Raw genomic sequence first — 15163 nt, 5'->3', positions numbered from 1 at the left:
TGAGGGAGTGGGGATGGGGGGATGGAGTTACTGTGGGAGTGGGGATGGGGGATGGAGTTTCTGTGGGAGTGGGGATGGGGGGATGGAGTTACTGTGGGAGTGGGGCTGGGGGGATGGAGTTACTGAGGGAGTGGGGATGAGGTGATGGAGTTACTGTGGGAGTGGGGATGGGGGGATGGAGTTACTGAGGGAGGGGGGATGTGGGATGGGGTTACTGAGGGAGTGGGGTTGGGGGATGGAGTTACTGTGGGATTGGGGATGAGGGATGGAGTTACTGATGGAGTGGGGATGGGGGATGGAGTTACTGTGGGAGTGGGGACGGGGGGATGGAGTTACTGAGGGAGTGGGGGTGGGGGATGGAGTTACTGAGGGAGTGGGAATGGGTGGATGGTGATACTGAGGGAGTGTGGATGGGGGATGGAGTTATTGATGGAGTGGGGATGGGGGATGGAGTGACTGAGGGAGTGGGGACTGGCTGATGGAGTGACTGAGGGAGTGGGGATGGGTGGATGGAGTTACTGAGGGAGTGGGGTTGGGTTGATGGAGTTACTGAGGGAGTGGGGATGGGGGATGGAGTTACTGAGGGTGTGGGGATGGGGGATGGAGATACTGAGGGAGTGGGGATGGTGAATGGAGTTACTGAGGGTGTGGGGATGGGGGGATGGAGTTACTGAGGGAGTGGAGATGGGGGATGGAGGTACTGAGGGAGTGGGGATGGGGGGTGGAGTTACTGAGGGAGTGGAGATGGGGGAATGGAGATTCTGAAGGAATTGGGGTGGGGCATGCAGAGTGTGGATGGGGAGATGGAGATAAAGGAGTGGGGATAGCCAGGCTCATGGAGACACTGAATGTTTCGAATAATTGAATTTCTCATCTGCATTTCGGTGAAGTGAACAGGGTGAAAAACAGCAAATCAATTTGTATTTCATCAACTTTATGGCATTGCTCACATTGACTGCCCAACACCTGGGAAAATGAAGATCAAGGCGTGTGAAAATCAACTGTATTTTTGAAAATCAGAGGACTAAACTGAACCACGTTAAACTCTTAAAATCCCACTTGATTATATTCTGGGGGAGAGGGGTCTGAGTCGACAGCCCGTGAATTAAACAGTGGGTAGACCATGGGATAAATGGTGTGCAGTGATCAATTATCCAGATTCACCATCCTGAGGGCCTTTCTGTTATTCAGCAGGAGCTTATAGTTCTTAGATCAGTTTGTCTATTGTTCATCAGCGGCAGTGTAATTTTAAAGTGGTCTCTCTTTGTCCCTATGTGACTGGATGTGGGAGAGGGAGCATCTGGGGGTATCGTCAGATTGGAAGCCTCTGGAACCACTTGGGATGTTTTGGGGAGGTACGCTGCCCTGAATCCTCTTCTCTGGTGTCAGTCTCAGCCCTAATACTATGTGGAGAAAGTAGGCTCACACACTGTTGTAGACAGAAGCTCAATCTTGTTTGTGCAATGGGTTTATTCTATTTAAGTTAATAGCTAATTACTTTATGTCTAAGATAGCTGATTCGAGAGTGTGGTGCTGGAAAAGCACAGCAGGTCAGGGAGCATCTGAGGAGCAGGAGAATCAACGTTTTGGGCAATGAAGGGCTTATGCCCAAAACGTCAAGTCTCCTTCTCCTCAGACGCTGCCTGACCTGCTGTGCTTTTCCAGCACCACACTCTTGACTCTGATCTCCAGCATCTGCAGTCCTCACTTTCTCCTAGTAAGATTGCTGATTGTCAGGCTCAACGTAAGAGTAACTATTTTAGCTACAGGCTGTTAACACAAAGGAGGTTACCATGGGTATTGGGTCATTCTTTTATGTCCTAACTGCTTTATACAACACGGTGGTGGTGGGTTGGGGGTGGGGAACAATGAAATATCACCAGACTTATCCCCAGGATGGCTGGATTGTTTCATGTACAGAGATTGGGACGGTGTTCTTTAGAGCTACAAAGAATAAAAGGTGACCTCATTGAAATTTAAGAAGTATCTAAAGGGAAAGACAGGACAAGATGCTGATGTTACCCCTAATTGGGGATTCCCAAATCAGGGGCCACAATCTGGAAATAAGAGGGATGCCACTTTGAACCAAGATAAGAGTTTTGTTTTACTCAGAAGGTCATGAACCTTTGGAATGCTCTCCCACAGATGGCTGAGGAATCTAATCTTTGAGTCTGTTTCGAGTTTGACGAATTTCTAATTGCGAGTGGTGGACAAAGTGATGGGAACAGAATGGGTAGTAGACATGGAAATGTTCAATCGGCCATGATTACATTAAATGGCAGATGGCCTAAACTGCCCGTGTAACAACTGATAGCAGTGATCATGGTGGTCACCATTAAGTTCATACCCATGTTAAATCTCACCAGCTGGTGCTCAGAGGATTAGACTGGGTCTGTGGTATGTGAACCCCAGAATATTACCACTCTATAACCGCCTCCTAATAGGGGGAGGAATGAAATGCCAGCTCTGACCCACAGATTGGAAATGTGGCTGGATGGTTGTAAGTCCCGCTTGTCTTTTCTGCTGGCTCCTCGGGAATGGTGGAACGAGCGTCCCGAGGGCGGTGGGATTGTGCAGTGCTGGTGTTTTCGGACTATCATAGGAGTTGTTCCGATCAGTCAGAGCAACGGTTTGGATTCCAATGCAATTCCTGGTTTAAACACAAGAAGGGAACTATAAACCCTGACAATGGTGTATATGTGAAGCTGTCGGATCAGTGTTCCAGAAAATAAACCATTCCATCAGATATTCTAGTCAGGAGTGTAAACTTCAGCAGCAACAGGGAGGGGCATAAATGGGGAAGGAACAGGATCAGGCCAGGGGAGGGTGGTAAATGCTGATTTCCCCGGGTGGGGGGGATGTATTGGGGATGGGAGGTGAATATTGGGTTCCCTGGGGAGGGGGATATATTGGGGAGGGGAGGTGAATGTTAATTTCCCCGGGGGAGTGTATTGGAGATGGGTGTGAATACTGGGTTCCCCGAGGGGTGGGATGTATCAGGGAGGGGGTGGGTGAATGCTGAGTTCTCCTGGGGCGGGGACATATTGAGGATAGGGGGGAGGTGAATACTGATTTCCCCGGGCAGAGGGATGTACTAGGAGGGGAGCAGGGGTGAAAGCTGATTTCCCCAGGGGTGGGGATGTAGGGATGTGAATGCAGGGAGGGGGACGTAGTGGGGAGGGGGGTGGGGTAAATGCTGGGTTCTCCAGGGAGGGGGACATACTGGGGATAGGGGGGAGGTGAATACTGATTTCCCTGGGCAGAGGGATGTACTAGGAGGGGAGCAGGGGTGAAAGCTGATTTCCCCAGGGGTGGGGATGTATTGGGGAGGGGAGGTGAATGCTGGGTTCCCTGTGGAGGGGGTGGGGGGGAGAGGGTGAAAGCTGATTTCCCAGGGTAGGGGGAGGTGAATGCTGGATTCCCCAGTGGGGTGGGTGTATTAAGGAGGAGAGGGGGGAAGGCTAATTTCCCCAAGGGGTGTAATTTGGGGGTGGGGAAATGCTGATTTCCTGGGGGTGGGGGGGAATGTATTGGTGAGGTGGGGGGGTGAATGCTGGTTTCCAGGAATGGGATGTATTTGGGGAGAGGGAGTGAATACTGATTTCCCCGGAGGGGGCGGCGGGGGGGGGGGGGGGGGGGGGTGTTTATTGGGGAGGGGGGATGAATACTGATTTCTGTGGGAGGGGAGTTTATGGGGGGGGGTGGTGAATGCTGATTTCCCCGGGGGGGGTGTTTATTGGGGAGGGGGGATGAATACTGATTTCTGTGGGAGGGGAGTTTATGGGGGGGGTGGTGAATGCTGATTTCCCCGGGGGGGGTGTTTATTGGGGAGGGGGGATGAATACTGATTTCCACGGAGGGGGGGGAGGTGGGAAGTGTATTAGGGAGGGGGGGTGAATACTGATTTCCCCGGGGGTGGAGGTGGGAAGTGTATTAGGGAGGGGGGGTGAATACTGATTTCCACGGAGGGGGGAGGTGGGAAGTGTATTAGGGAGGGGGGGTGAATACTGATTTCCACGGGGGGGAGGTGGGAAGTGTATTAGGGAGGGGGGTGAATACTGATTTCCACGGAGGGGGGGGAGGTGGGAAGTGTATTAGGGAGGGGGGGTGAATACTGATTTCCACGGGGGGGGGAGGTGGGAAGTGTATTAGGGAGGGGGGGTGAATACTGATTTCCACGGGGGGGAGGTGGGAAGTGTATTAGGGAGGGGGGGTGAATACTGATTTCCACGGGGGGGGGAGGTGGGAAGTGTATTAGGGAGGGGGGGTGAATACTGATTTCCCTGAGGCAGGGGAGTTATTGGGGAGGAGGGTGATTGCTGATTTCCCCCGGGGGGGGGGAGTTATTGGAGAGGAGATGATTGATAATTTCCCAAGGGGGACGTTTATTGGGGAGGGGGGTGAATACTGATTTATTGGGGAAGGGGGTGAATATAATTTCCCCGGGGGGGATGTTTATTAGGGAGGGGGGTGAATGCTGAATTCTCCGGGGCTGATTTTTATTAGGGAAGGGGGTGAATACTGATTTCCCTGAGAGGTGTTTATTGGGGAGGGGGGTGAATGCTGAAGTCCTGGGGGGAGGGGGGAAGGTGGGTGGACATGGGGGGTGCCTCTTAGTTGTGATGTCCCCCTATCGCTACACCAGCTGGACAGCCAAGCTGTGAGGAGCCCAGGAGTTATCCTGGCCATTTGCTGTAACCTCTGACCCCTCCCCCAGGCTGAGAGTCCCAGTCTGCACTGCCCTCTCTCCCACTGTTGATGCTTCATCCCCACAGCCCCTCGGGAAAACACGGAACTCCACCTACCTGTTGCTCCCATCATTCTCCATGCATCCCCAGGCACGTGGGCGCTGCTGTCAAAACCTGCATTTATTTCCCTCCTAATTTCCAGTAATTGTGTGCCTTCTTGTTAAGGAGCGAGTGTGTGTGTGAGAGAGAGAGAGAGAGAGGTGGGGGGAGGGAGAGATACTGAGAGGCTGCTAACTTCTCATTGGCCTCATGGTGTTGCTCCTGGAGAGTGGGCACATCAGTGCTCATTACACAGTCTCTGAAATATTACAGGTCTCTTATTAACACAGCAATTGCTTCCTACCTCATACTCGTGGTGAAGTATTTCCAAATCCTTCCCGCTGAGAAAGTGCATCTCTTACATTTGAAAGTTGACTGCAAGAACAGCAGAGGTGGCAGAATTGAATTTATTTTCTCAACAACTCGGCATGGGAGGGAGGTTTGACTGCTATTTACCGTTTATTGCCAATCCCATAGTTTCCCGGAGAGAGCACTGAGCTGCACTCTGCTCTAACCGCGGTATCATCATCATCATCATCATCATCATCATCATCATCATCATCGTCATCGTCATTTTCAGGTTAGATACACCCACATGTTTGGGATATGGGATTGCAGGCCGTGGATGAGATGGGAGTGCGAGGTTAATGTCACTGGACTGGGTGAGACCAAATAGGAAGAGGCTGAAACTCCAGGCATATGGCCTCGGATCCCAGCATGGCAGGTGGTAGAACTTCCATTTGAATGAAACGAGCATGTTTACAAGGCAAACAGAAAAGTGCAGGAGAAATTCAGCAGGTCTGGCAGCACCTGTTAACTCTGTTTCTCTCTCCACAGATGCTGCCGGAGCTGCTGAATTCCTTCAGCACTTTCTGCTTTGTTCCAGATTTCCAGCATCTCCATTTCTTTGGTTTGCCATTGTTAGAAATTCCTCCTTTATCTGTGTCTGAAATGAAAGGCCCTCGCCATTGGACTCTGCCCCACACAAGGGGAAACGCGATCTGAGCATCTCCCCCATTGACCAGCGCAGAAACCTGTACGTTTCAATCAGATCATCTCTCTTTCTCAAGTTCAATGAGTATTGGGACAGCCAGCACACACATTCCTCCAAAGTTAACCATCCCTTCTCAGGAATCAGTCCCAGTGAACCTTCACTGCTTCTAATGCACGGATATCCCTCCTTAAGGAAATTGAGTACGTCATAGTAAAAGTGCTCTTTCCTGTACGGTTGTGATAAGACTTCTCATTTGAGGCTGCTTCCCCCTTACGTTCTACCTGGCTTCCTTGTGTCTCACAAACATTTTGTGAATCATGGGACAGTGACACTCAAATCCCTCGGTACTGCAGCATTCTGCAGACTCCCTCCAAAACTCCTTGCTCCTCGTCTTCCTGCCAAAGTGGTCGATCTCCCACTTTTTCCCCACCTTGTAAACATTTGCCCTCCCTCAGCCTGTCTGTATCACTTTGCAGACCCTTTTGACTATCCTCACAACTGAGTCTCCTCCCTTCCCTTGTAATCAGAATTGGTTGATAGATAGTTGATAGCTCTGATCCCCACTGATCCACCATTCGAATGGGCCAACTTGAAAAATGACCCATTTATCCCACTCTTTGTTTGCTGCTAGTTTAATCCACGCCAACCAACCCTATCATCACCAGCTCTCGGGTAACGCTTTGTGCGGGTATCTGAATACTTGTCATACAGTACAGAAGAGGCTCTTCGGTCCATCAAGTCTGCACTGCCAAAAAATACAACAAATCTCCACGAGTTCCCCTTTCCTGCACTAGGCCCGAAGCCTTCAATGTCATGACACTTCAAATGCTCACCTAAACATCTCTTAAAGGGTTTGAGGATTTCTGCTCCCCTCCCTAGCAATGCAGTTCAGACCCCTCTCCCCACCCTCTGGATGAAGATGTTTTTCCTCAGATCCCCTCAAAATCTCCTTTCACCTTAAAAATGTGTTGACACTTTTTATAAGTGTGTTTACCCTTATTATTGACTAATGGCTGTTTCTGCTTCCTATCCACCCTGATCATGCCTGTTATATTTCAATTAAAAAAAAATCACACAACAGCAATCAAAAAAGCACACTAGTGCTTCCCAATAAATCTGATGGACTATAACCTGGTGTTGTGTGATTTGTAACTTTGTCCACCCTAGTCCAACACCAGCTCCTCCACTTCATGTCATATTTAGATTAGATTACTTAGATTACTTACAGTGTGGAAACAGGCCCTTCGGCCCAACAAGTCCACACCGCCCCGCCGAAGCGTAACCCACCCATACCCCTACATCTACCCCTTACCTAACACTACGGGCAATTTAGCATGGCCAATTCACCTGACCTGCACATCTTTGGACTGTGGGAGGAAACCGGAGCACCCGGAGGAAACCCACGCAGACACGGGGAGAATGTGCAAACTCCACACAGTCAGTCGCCTGAGGCGGGAATTGAACCCAGGTCTCTGGCGCTGTGAGGCAGCAGTGCTAACCACCGTGCCACCGTGCCGCCGTGCCGCCCACATATCTTTGACACCACACTCTGGGAGGATATGTTTGTACTGAAGGCATCACCACTGAGACTCACTGAGATGAGGAGGCTGTCCTATGAGGCAGGGGGAGTAAACTGTGTCAATAATCTGTGGTGTTTAGAAACAGGAGAAATGATCTCATTGAGACATTCAAGATCCTGAGGGAGAGGGGTAGATACTGCGAGATTGTTACCTCCTGGGCTCAGGAACACAGAGGCACAACCTCAGGATAACAGACCAATTATTCAGGACTGAGATAAGGCGAAAGTAGTTCACACAAAAAGTTGTGGACCTTTGATCTGAGAATGTTGTGGATTTCCCGAAGGTTGTGTGTAACTAAGGCCGGGACAGCCAAAGGTTTGCTGTCTCGGGGAGTGAAGGAACAGATGGGAAAGAGGGTTTGAAACTCAAGGTTGACTGTGATTGTGTTAAATGGTGCTTCAGGCTCAAGGGGCTGAGTGGCCTACTCCTGCTCCTGATTCCAGTGCTTTATCTTAAAGGTGCTATATCAATGTAGGATGTTGTTGCTGCAGGATCAGCAGTTATGTACAGGTATTGGATCGGGGGGTGGGGTTGGGGGGTGCTCGGTGACAGAATGACTAGAAACAGTCCTGTCCTTACCATCCGAGACGTCAGGAACCTGCTGGGGTAGAAGTGCAGAGAGAAACATTGAAACATAGAGACTAGGAGCAGGATGAGGCCATTTGGCCCTTCAGGGCTGCTCCATGATTCTATCTGCTAATGGCTGATTATCCAGTTCCATACCCCATTCCCAAATTTCTGCTCAAACCCTTTGATCCCATTAGCTTGAAAAATGATATCTGACTCTTTTTCCAAAATGTTCAATGCTTTGGCCTGGATCGCTTTCTGTGGATGACAACTCCACAGGCTCACCATTCCCTGGGTGAAGACATTGTTCCTCCTCTCAGTCCTGAACAGTTTACCCCATATCCTTAGATTCTCACCCTGGTTCTATACTCCCCCGTCTTCAGGAACATCCAGAAAGGACTGAACTCCTTACGAAGGGGAGAAAATGCGATGGGATTTCTGAAGGAGAACATCAAAAGAACGTTTCCCCACTAATCTCCCCCTCTTTCCTCTTGATGGCTTCTGTCACACAGACCTTGAGTTCCCTGCCAGCCACTGCTGTCTCTTTCCCTTTGAAAGGATGTAATTAAGAGATGAAGGCCCTGGAACAGGAGAGCACATTGTGTGCTCCATACAGTGCCGGGCAGATCAATAAAACATGCTCACAGCTGCAGAACTGAGGGATGGCTCAGTTGATGGCGTGTGCAGTAAGTGTTAGCAGCAGCTCCATTTGCTGCAATCTCAGCACAAGAGGAGAAGACTACAGCGAGGAGCCGACAAAGTAATGCAGGGAGAGCTAGCCCACACCGAGAGCTCACTGTCATCTCCTGCACAATTTATAACCAGCTCCCGACCAGCTCCAGGATATTCCCAGGATGACCGTGCCTCTCACCGCCTCATTCCTTGGATTTGCAGTGAGTACGTTCCGACTCCCATTTGCATTTCTCTCCCGATGGTTCACTCTGAACTTCCGTGCACGGCCACCCATAGATCTGGAGAATTGTTTGCCCAGGGATGTCGGGGTCGGGTGGGTGGTGAGGAGGGGAATAGGGTTTGGAATCAGATCTTGTTTCCGTCTGGGAGGAAGTGGTGTTGCTGGCATGGTCAGTCACCTGTCACCTAGCCCTCTGCCCATGCCCCTTCGGGTGGTGATCAGGCCGTCTCTGGCACCGTGGCACTGTGTGTGGTTGGAGACCTTTCCAAAATATTGGACGTTGCAGGACTTGAGTCATTGAACACGTCTCTGAGCCAGAACCAACCCTGACTGTCAGGGGAGGGGTGTCGGGTCGTTTTAACGGGCAGGTGGTCAGGAGTTCATATCCACACTTTGCAGCAATTATTGATTGCAATTAAATAGTCTTTTTAAACTAAACATTTCACTTGGAGGAATTGCCAGGCAACATCCTGAACCAAACCAACGTGGCGACGTTTGGACAATTGGCCGTGACAGGTGTGAAGGAGCATCTTAAAGGGAGTGGGGGAGAGGGGGGTAAAGAGATTTAAGGAGGAATCCTAGAAACTGAGAGCACAGCCGTCAATGGCAGATTAATTCCATTCAGGATGGAGGTGGTTTGGAGCTATGTAGAGATGTGAGGATTGGAGGGTGGGAGGAGGTGATAGAGATTGGGGAGGGGGGGCCTTGCCTAGTGCAGCTATTAAAGGAGGCAGTCCCAGCATTCATTAGTCAATCACCTTGGAAACCGTATGTGTGAGTGTGTGAATGAGTGAGTGAGTGGGTAGATGGGTGGGTAGGTAGGTGGGCGTAAGTCGGTGGGTGAGTGAGTGAGTGGTTAGGTGAGTGAGTGAGTGGGTGGGGAGTGTGTGTATGAGTGAGTGGGTGGGTGAGTGAGTGTGTGAGTGAGTGGGTGGATGAGTGGGAGAGTGAGTGAGTGGATGAGTGGGTGAGTGAGTGGGTGAGTGAGTGAGTGGGAGAGTGAGTGAGTGAGTGGATGAGTGGGAGATTGAGTGGATGAGTGGGTGAGTGAGTGGGTGAGTGGATGAGTGTGTGTGAGTGAGTAGGTGAGTGAGTGGGAGAGTGAGTGGATGAGTGAGAGTGAGTGGGTGAGTGAGTGGGTGAGTGGGAGAGTGAGTGGGTGAGTGAGTGGGTGAGTGAGTGGGTGAGTGAGTGGGTGAGTGAGTGGATGAGTGAGTGGATGAGTGGGTGAGTGAGTTAGTGAGTGAGTGGGTGAGTGAGTGGGTGAGTGGATGATGGGATGTGTGTGTGTGTGTGAGTGGGTGAGTGAGTGGATGAGTGAGTGGGTGAGTGAGTGGGTGAGTGAGTGGATGAGTGAGTGGGTGAGTGAGTGGGTGAGTGAGTGAGTGGGTGAGTGAGTGGGAGAGTGAGTGGATGAGTGAGTGGATGAGTGAGTGGGTGAGTGAGTGGGTGAGTGAGTGAGTGGGTGAGTGAGTGGGTGAGTGAGTGGATGAGTGAGTGGGTGAGTGAGTGGGTGAGTGAGTGGATGAGTGAGTGGGTGAGTGAGTGGGTGAGTGAGTGGATGAGTGGGTGAGTGAGTTAGTGAGTGAGTGGGTGAGTGAGTGGGTGAGTGGGTGAGTGGATGATGGGATGTGTGTGTGTGTGTGTGAGTGGGTGAGTGAGTGGATGAGTGAGTGGGTGAGTGAGTGGGTGAGTGAGTGGATGAGTGAGTGGGTGAGTGAGTGGGTGGGTGAGTGAGTGGGAGAGTGAGTGGATGAGTGAGTGGGTGAGTGAGTGGGTGGGTGAGTGAGTGGGAGAGTGAGTGGATGAGTGAGTGGGTGAGTGAGTGGGTGAGTGAGTGGATGAGTGAGTGGGTGAGTGAGTGGGTGAGTGAGTGAGTGGGTGAGTGAGTGGGTGAGTGAGTGGATGAGTGGGTGAGTGAGTTAGTGAGTGAGTGGGTGAGTGAGTGGGTGAGTGGGTGAGTGGATGATGGGATGTGTGTGTGTGTGTGTGTGAGTGGGTGAGTGAGTGGATGAGTGAATGGGTGAGTGAGTGGGTGAGTGAGTGGGAGAGTGAGTGGATGAGTGAGAGTGAGTGGGTGAGTGAGTGGGTGAGTGGATGAGTGTGTGTGTGTGTGAGTGGGTGAGTGAGTGGATGAGTGAATGGGTGAGTGAGTGGGTGAGTGAGTGGGAGAGTGAGTGGATGAGTGAGAGTGAGTGGGTGAGTGAGTGAGTGAGTGGATGAGTGTGTGTGTGTGTGAGTGGGTGAGTGAGTGGATGAGTGAGTGGGTGAGTGAGTGGGTGAGTGAGTGGGTGGATGATGGGATGTGTGTGTGGGTGAGTGAGTGAGTGAGTGGATGAGTGAGTGGGTGAGTGAGTGGGTGAGTGGGTGAGTGAGTGGGTGAGTGAGTGGGTGAGTGAGTGGGTGAGTGAGTGGGTGAGTGAGTGGGTGAGTGAGTGGGTGAGTGGGTGAGTGAGTGGGTGAGTGAGTGGGTGAGTGGGTGAGTGAGTTGGTGAGTGAATATGCAAGTGAATGAGTGGGTGAGTGGGTGTGAATGGGTGAGTAGGTGGGTGCGTGAGTGTATGTGTGAGTGGGTGGGTGTTGCAGTAGATGGGGTTGATATGGTGGAGCCCACGGATGGTGCCTGCTAATGAGTGCAGGCATTGCCAGCAGAAGCTAAATAAAGAGACGAAGCTCATTAAGCCTCCCTGTGTGATTGATAGAGCTTCCCCTGTTGAATGTCGCTTGGAGGTTGTGTTGAAGCTCATTAAAGCCATCTTCTCTCGGAAACAGTGTGCCAGCAGATGCTCATTAGCAGGGACGCCACTTGGTTTACAATCGCTCCTTCTCATTCTCCATCTGAGACGGGAAGAATTTCACTCCCTCAGTCCTCAAGCTGCCAGCCCAGAGCAGCTTTTAACATTCTGAAGGAGCTCTGTTATGCTCAGCTCACTCTGCAATTTGAGCTCTCCCCCCTTAAAACTCTCGCACTCCCGCAGCACCTTTCCATATAAACACAGGAAATGTAACACCTTCCCTCCTTAATGTCCAGGAGAGCAGACATTCCTTCAAGGGGAAGTGGTGATTTTCACACACAAATTTCAATTTGCCGCTCGCAATGTGGTCTCCTTTGCAGAACGCCTCTGCTCAGTCCTCAGACCTGCACCCCATCCCCCCACCCCAGCTTCCTGTGACTCCTCATGTTAATTCACTAACACTGACATCTCTGTCCTTAGCCTGTAGTACTCCTCCAATGGGGCTCAACATCACGTTGACGAACCTTTTAATGAGGCACTAGCCAGCTCTCCCAGACCAACACTGAGATTCCCCACATCAGATCGGAATTTCTCCACCCTTTCTGGCTCTTTCACCTTGTTCATTTGTCTTCTCTTGCTCGTTCAGTCAGCAGTACACCAGGACTTCCTTGGTTCCTTTATTTCCCTTCTCCCATCCCCATCGCCATTCCGTTTGGCTCACTCAGACCAGCCCTTCGGAGAATGAAAGTCTCCAGTTTGCCGTCCTATCACAGACCTTCCTTTTTTCCTTGTCCCACCCTTGCCTTCCTTAAAATCTATTCTGTATCAACCTTCTCCTGGTTCCGGTGAAAGGTCGCAGATCTGATTCATTTACTCACTTGCTCTAAGCTGCTGTGTATTCCCAATATCTTCTGACTATTTTACAGATTTCCAGCATTCCCAATACTCCACTTTCCAACTTTCCTCAGAAAAAGGTGTGCATCACACGTTCTGCGACTGCAGGATGTTCCAGAATGTTCCATAGCCACTATTCTACTTCAGATAGCCAAGCCGTGAGGACTAGGACTGTGTCTCTACTGTTGTAACTTCAGAGACACTGAAACCATGTGATTCAAGGTTAACTTTTATTAATTATAGATGTTTGGGAGGATAGGACTTCCTTTTTATTCATTCACGGGTTGAGGGTGTCGCTGGTTGGGCCAGCATTTATTACCCATCCTGCATTGCCCAGAGGATGGTTAAGAGTCAACCACATTACTGTGGGTCTGGAGTCACATGTAGGCCAGACCAGGTAAGGATGACAGTTTCCTTCCCTAAAGGATATTAGTGAACCAGATGGGGTTTTTCAACAATCAACAATGGATTCATGGTCATCATTAGAACCTCCATTCCAGATATTTTATTGAACCCATGCCCCAGAATGTTATCTGGGTCTCTGAGTTAACTGCCCAGCAATAATATCACTAGGCCATTGCCTCCCTCTGAGTATTGGTCAAGTCACCCAGAATCATGTTCACGAACCTGCTCTCGTTAACTGAACAGACAGTGGCTTAAATTAAAGAGCTTCCTATCTTGGCAAACGTCACATTCCCTTGGAACTATTTGTTCAGTGCAAACTTTGAACAAGTCAATTATTTTGTGCTTATTCATTACTGCATTATTGCTTTATGAAGCCCTTTATCGGGCAATCCTAATCTTTCTATCTGTGGTTTCCATGCCAACCGTATGTTCTTGGAAATACTTCCCTATCTCTCTCAGAGGCGAGACTGACAGACACACACACCCACTCACAGGTTCTGCGTGGAGCTTCCAACATTGTCTAGAATCACATAGAGGGCAGAGTGGCCTCTTTGCGGATCATGCCGTTTTTCTTCCTGATGCTGATGGTGAAACCAAATGCAAGGGAGTCTGTGCCTTCGCTGCTGTTCCTCAGAGCGATTAGCTGTCATCAATAGCATCCGAAAGGCTCAGTTTAACCTTGGATACCAGGCTGTCCATTCTGGACTAGAATCAATTGGCATTCTCTCTGGAGAAGGCCTGGATGGTGTATGACACTGATGGCGAGGATATGCCCGAGCAGTCTCGGTGCTAGAACCCCCTATTTGACCACACTGCAGATCTCACAGGGTTCTGATGTCAGCCTGTTGTAGCTGATCCTATTCCTCTGGCCATCCCAGAGTGAGGAGATTACATTGAGCTGTTTGTCTCCAGCAGCTTAAATAGGCTGGCCCTGCCCAAATGGTCAAATGCCACAGTGAGATTGATGGAGTCGATGGGTAATGGTCAGTGTCAACTCCCTTGGCAGCTGGTGGACTGCAGCAAGCCATGGCAATGGTAGACCCTCCAATCCAAAAACCAGACAGGAATCTTCATCTGGATCCTCATTTTCCATCTGACGAGGATAGATGGAGGATGGGAAAAATTTGTGGCTGTAAGAGCTGCTCCTTTTTTCGGTGTTGGAGGTGATTTCCTCACTGTTTTATATGCTGTTGCATTGTTTTGGAACAGTGGGGGAAAGAAGATCAAATCAACAGCACTTTAAAAAAGAGGAAGACAGACAAAAGCAGAGACCACGTGGTCAGTGTGATGTCTGACACAGCAGTGAATCTGCACAGTGAATCCTGCCTTGGCTGTTTGAGTTCAAGTATCCCTGGACATTGGAGTGCTTCTAGGAAAAATGAACAAACAGCGCAATTCACAGCTGACCTTGGAGGAATCTGTGTGAGAGAGCTCACAGTGCAGGAGAAGCTAGATGCATAGTTTCTCAGCATAATCTTGCTGTAAATCTGCAATAGTGAGTAGAGTGGGTTCTTTCTTTATGATATGTTTTGTTGAGATCTGTCTCTTGACTAAATCTTTAAAATATAAAACATAGATATGGAAGTTGGCCTGGAGCAGTATTTCTTTAGAGCAGTCAGACGGTGCTATTTTCCTCGGCCCGTAGACTGTTAAGCTGCAAAGGTGGCTTAAGTATGCTCTTCCTGTCGGATGTGGGAGTTTAGGGAGAGTTTCCAATATACTGATGATTACATCTGCAGGAAGTGTCTTTGATTGTGAATCCTATCATATTGCATAGATCAGTTGGAGCAGTGGTTACAGGCAATGAGGAATTCACAGGAGCTGGGGGCGTGATGGATGGCAATAGTAGGAAGGGAGAAAAGCCACAGATACAGTCAAGTAGATGGGTTAATTCCAGGAAAGGATAGGCAGGTAATGCAGGAGTCTCCTGTGGCTATCCCCATCTCAAACAAGTATGCTGTTTTGGAAAATGTAGTGGGTGATGGATTCTCAGGGGAAGGTAGCATGAACAGCCAAGTTTCTGGTAACGAGACTGGCTGTTATATAATGAGGGGTATGTCAGTTCCAAGCAATTGATTGTGATAGCGAACTCTCTGGTCAGAGGCACAGACAGACTTTTCTGCAAGAGAGGACAAGGTGTGGCATTTTTGGTAAGGAATAACATTAGGGCTGTACTTAGGGAGGATATGAATTCTTGGGAATACATCCAGGGAAGTTGTTTGGGTAGAACTGAGAAATAAGAAAGGGATGATCACCTTATTGGGATTGTATTATAGACCCCCTGATAT

The 15163-nt window shown here is 49.9% G+C and overlaps 1 protein-coding gene across 5 annotated transcripts in view; it reads left to right on the top strand.

The window, feature by feature from the left end:
• Positions 1-15163, top strand: part of LOC140455204 (regulator of G-protein signaling 3-like) — a 147338-nt gene that overhangs the window by 58886 nt on the left and 73289 nt on the right. Inside the window, exon 1 of one of the 5 annotated variants that reach the window (XM_072549917.1) lies at positions 8585-8821. The exons of 2 other annotated variants lie outside the window; for them this stretch is intronic. In XM_072549917.1, the coding sequence (XP_072406018.1) occupies positions 8783-8821 (39 nt within the window). In that variant the 5' untranslated portion in view covers positions 8585-8782. Of the gene's footprint in view, positions 1-8584; positions 8826-12533; positions 12693-15163 lie in introns of those variants that run through there. 2 more of the 5 variants (XM_072549921.1, XM_072549922.1) reach the window with 2 other exon arrangements.

This window comes from Chiloscyllium punctatum, chromosome 30 (assembly GCF_047496795.1).
Source record: "Chiloscyllium punctatum isolate Juve2018m chromosome 30, sChiPun1.3, whole genome shotgun sequence".
NCBI lineage: Eukaryota > Metazoa > Chordata > Chondrichthyes > Orectolobiformes > Hemiscylliidae > Chiloscyllium > Chiloscyllium punctatum.
This window is presented reverse-complemented; position numbering and strand designations above follow the sequence as displayed.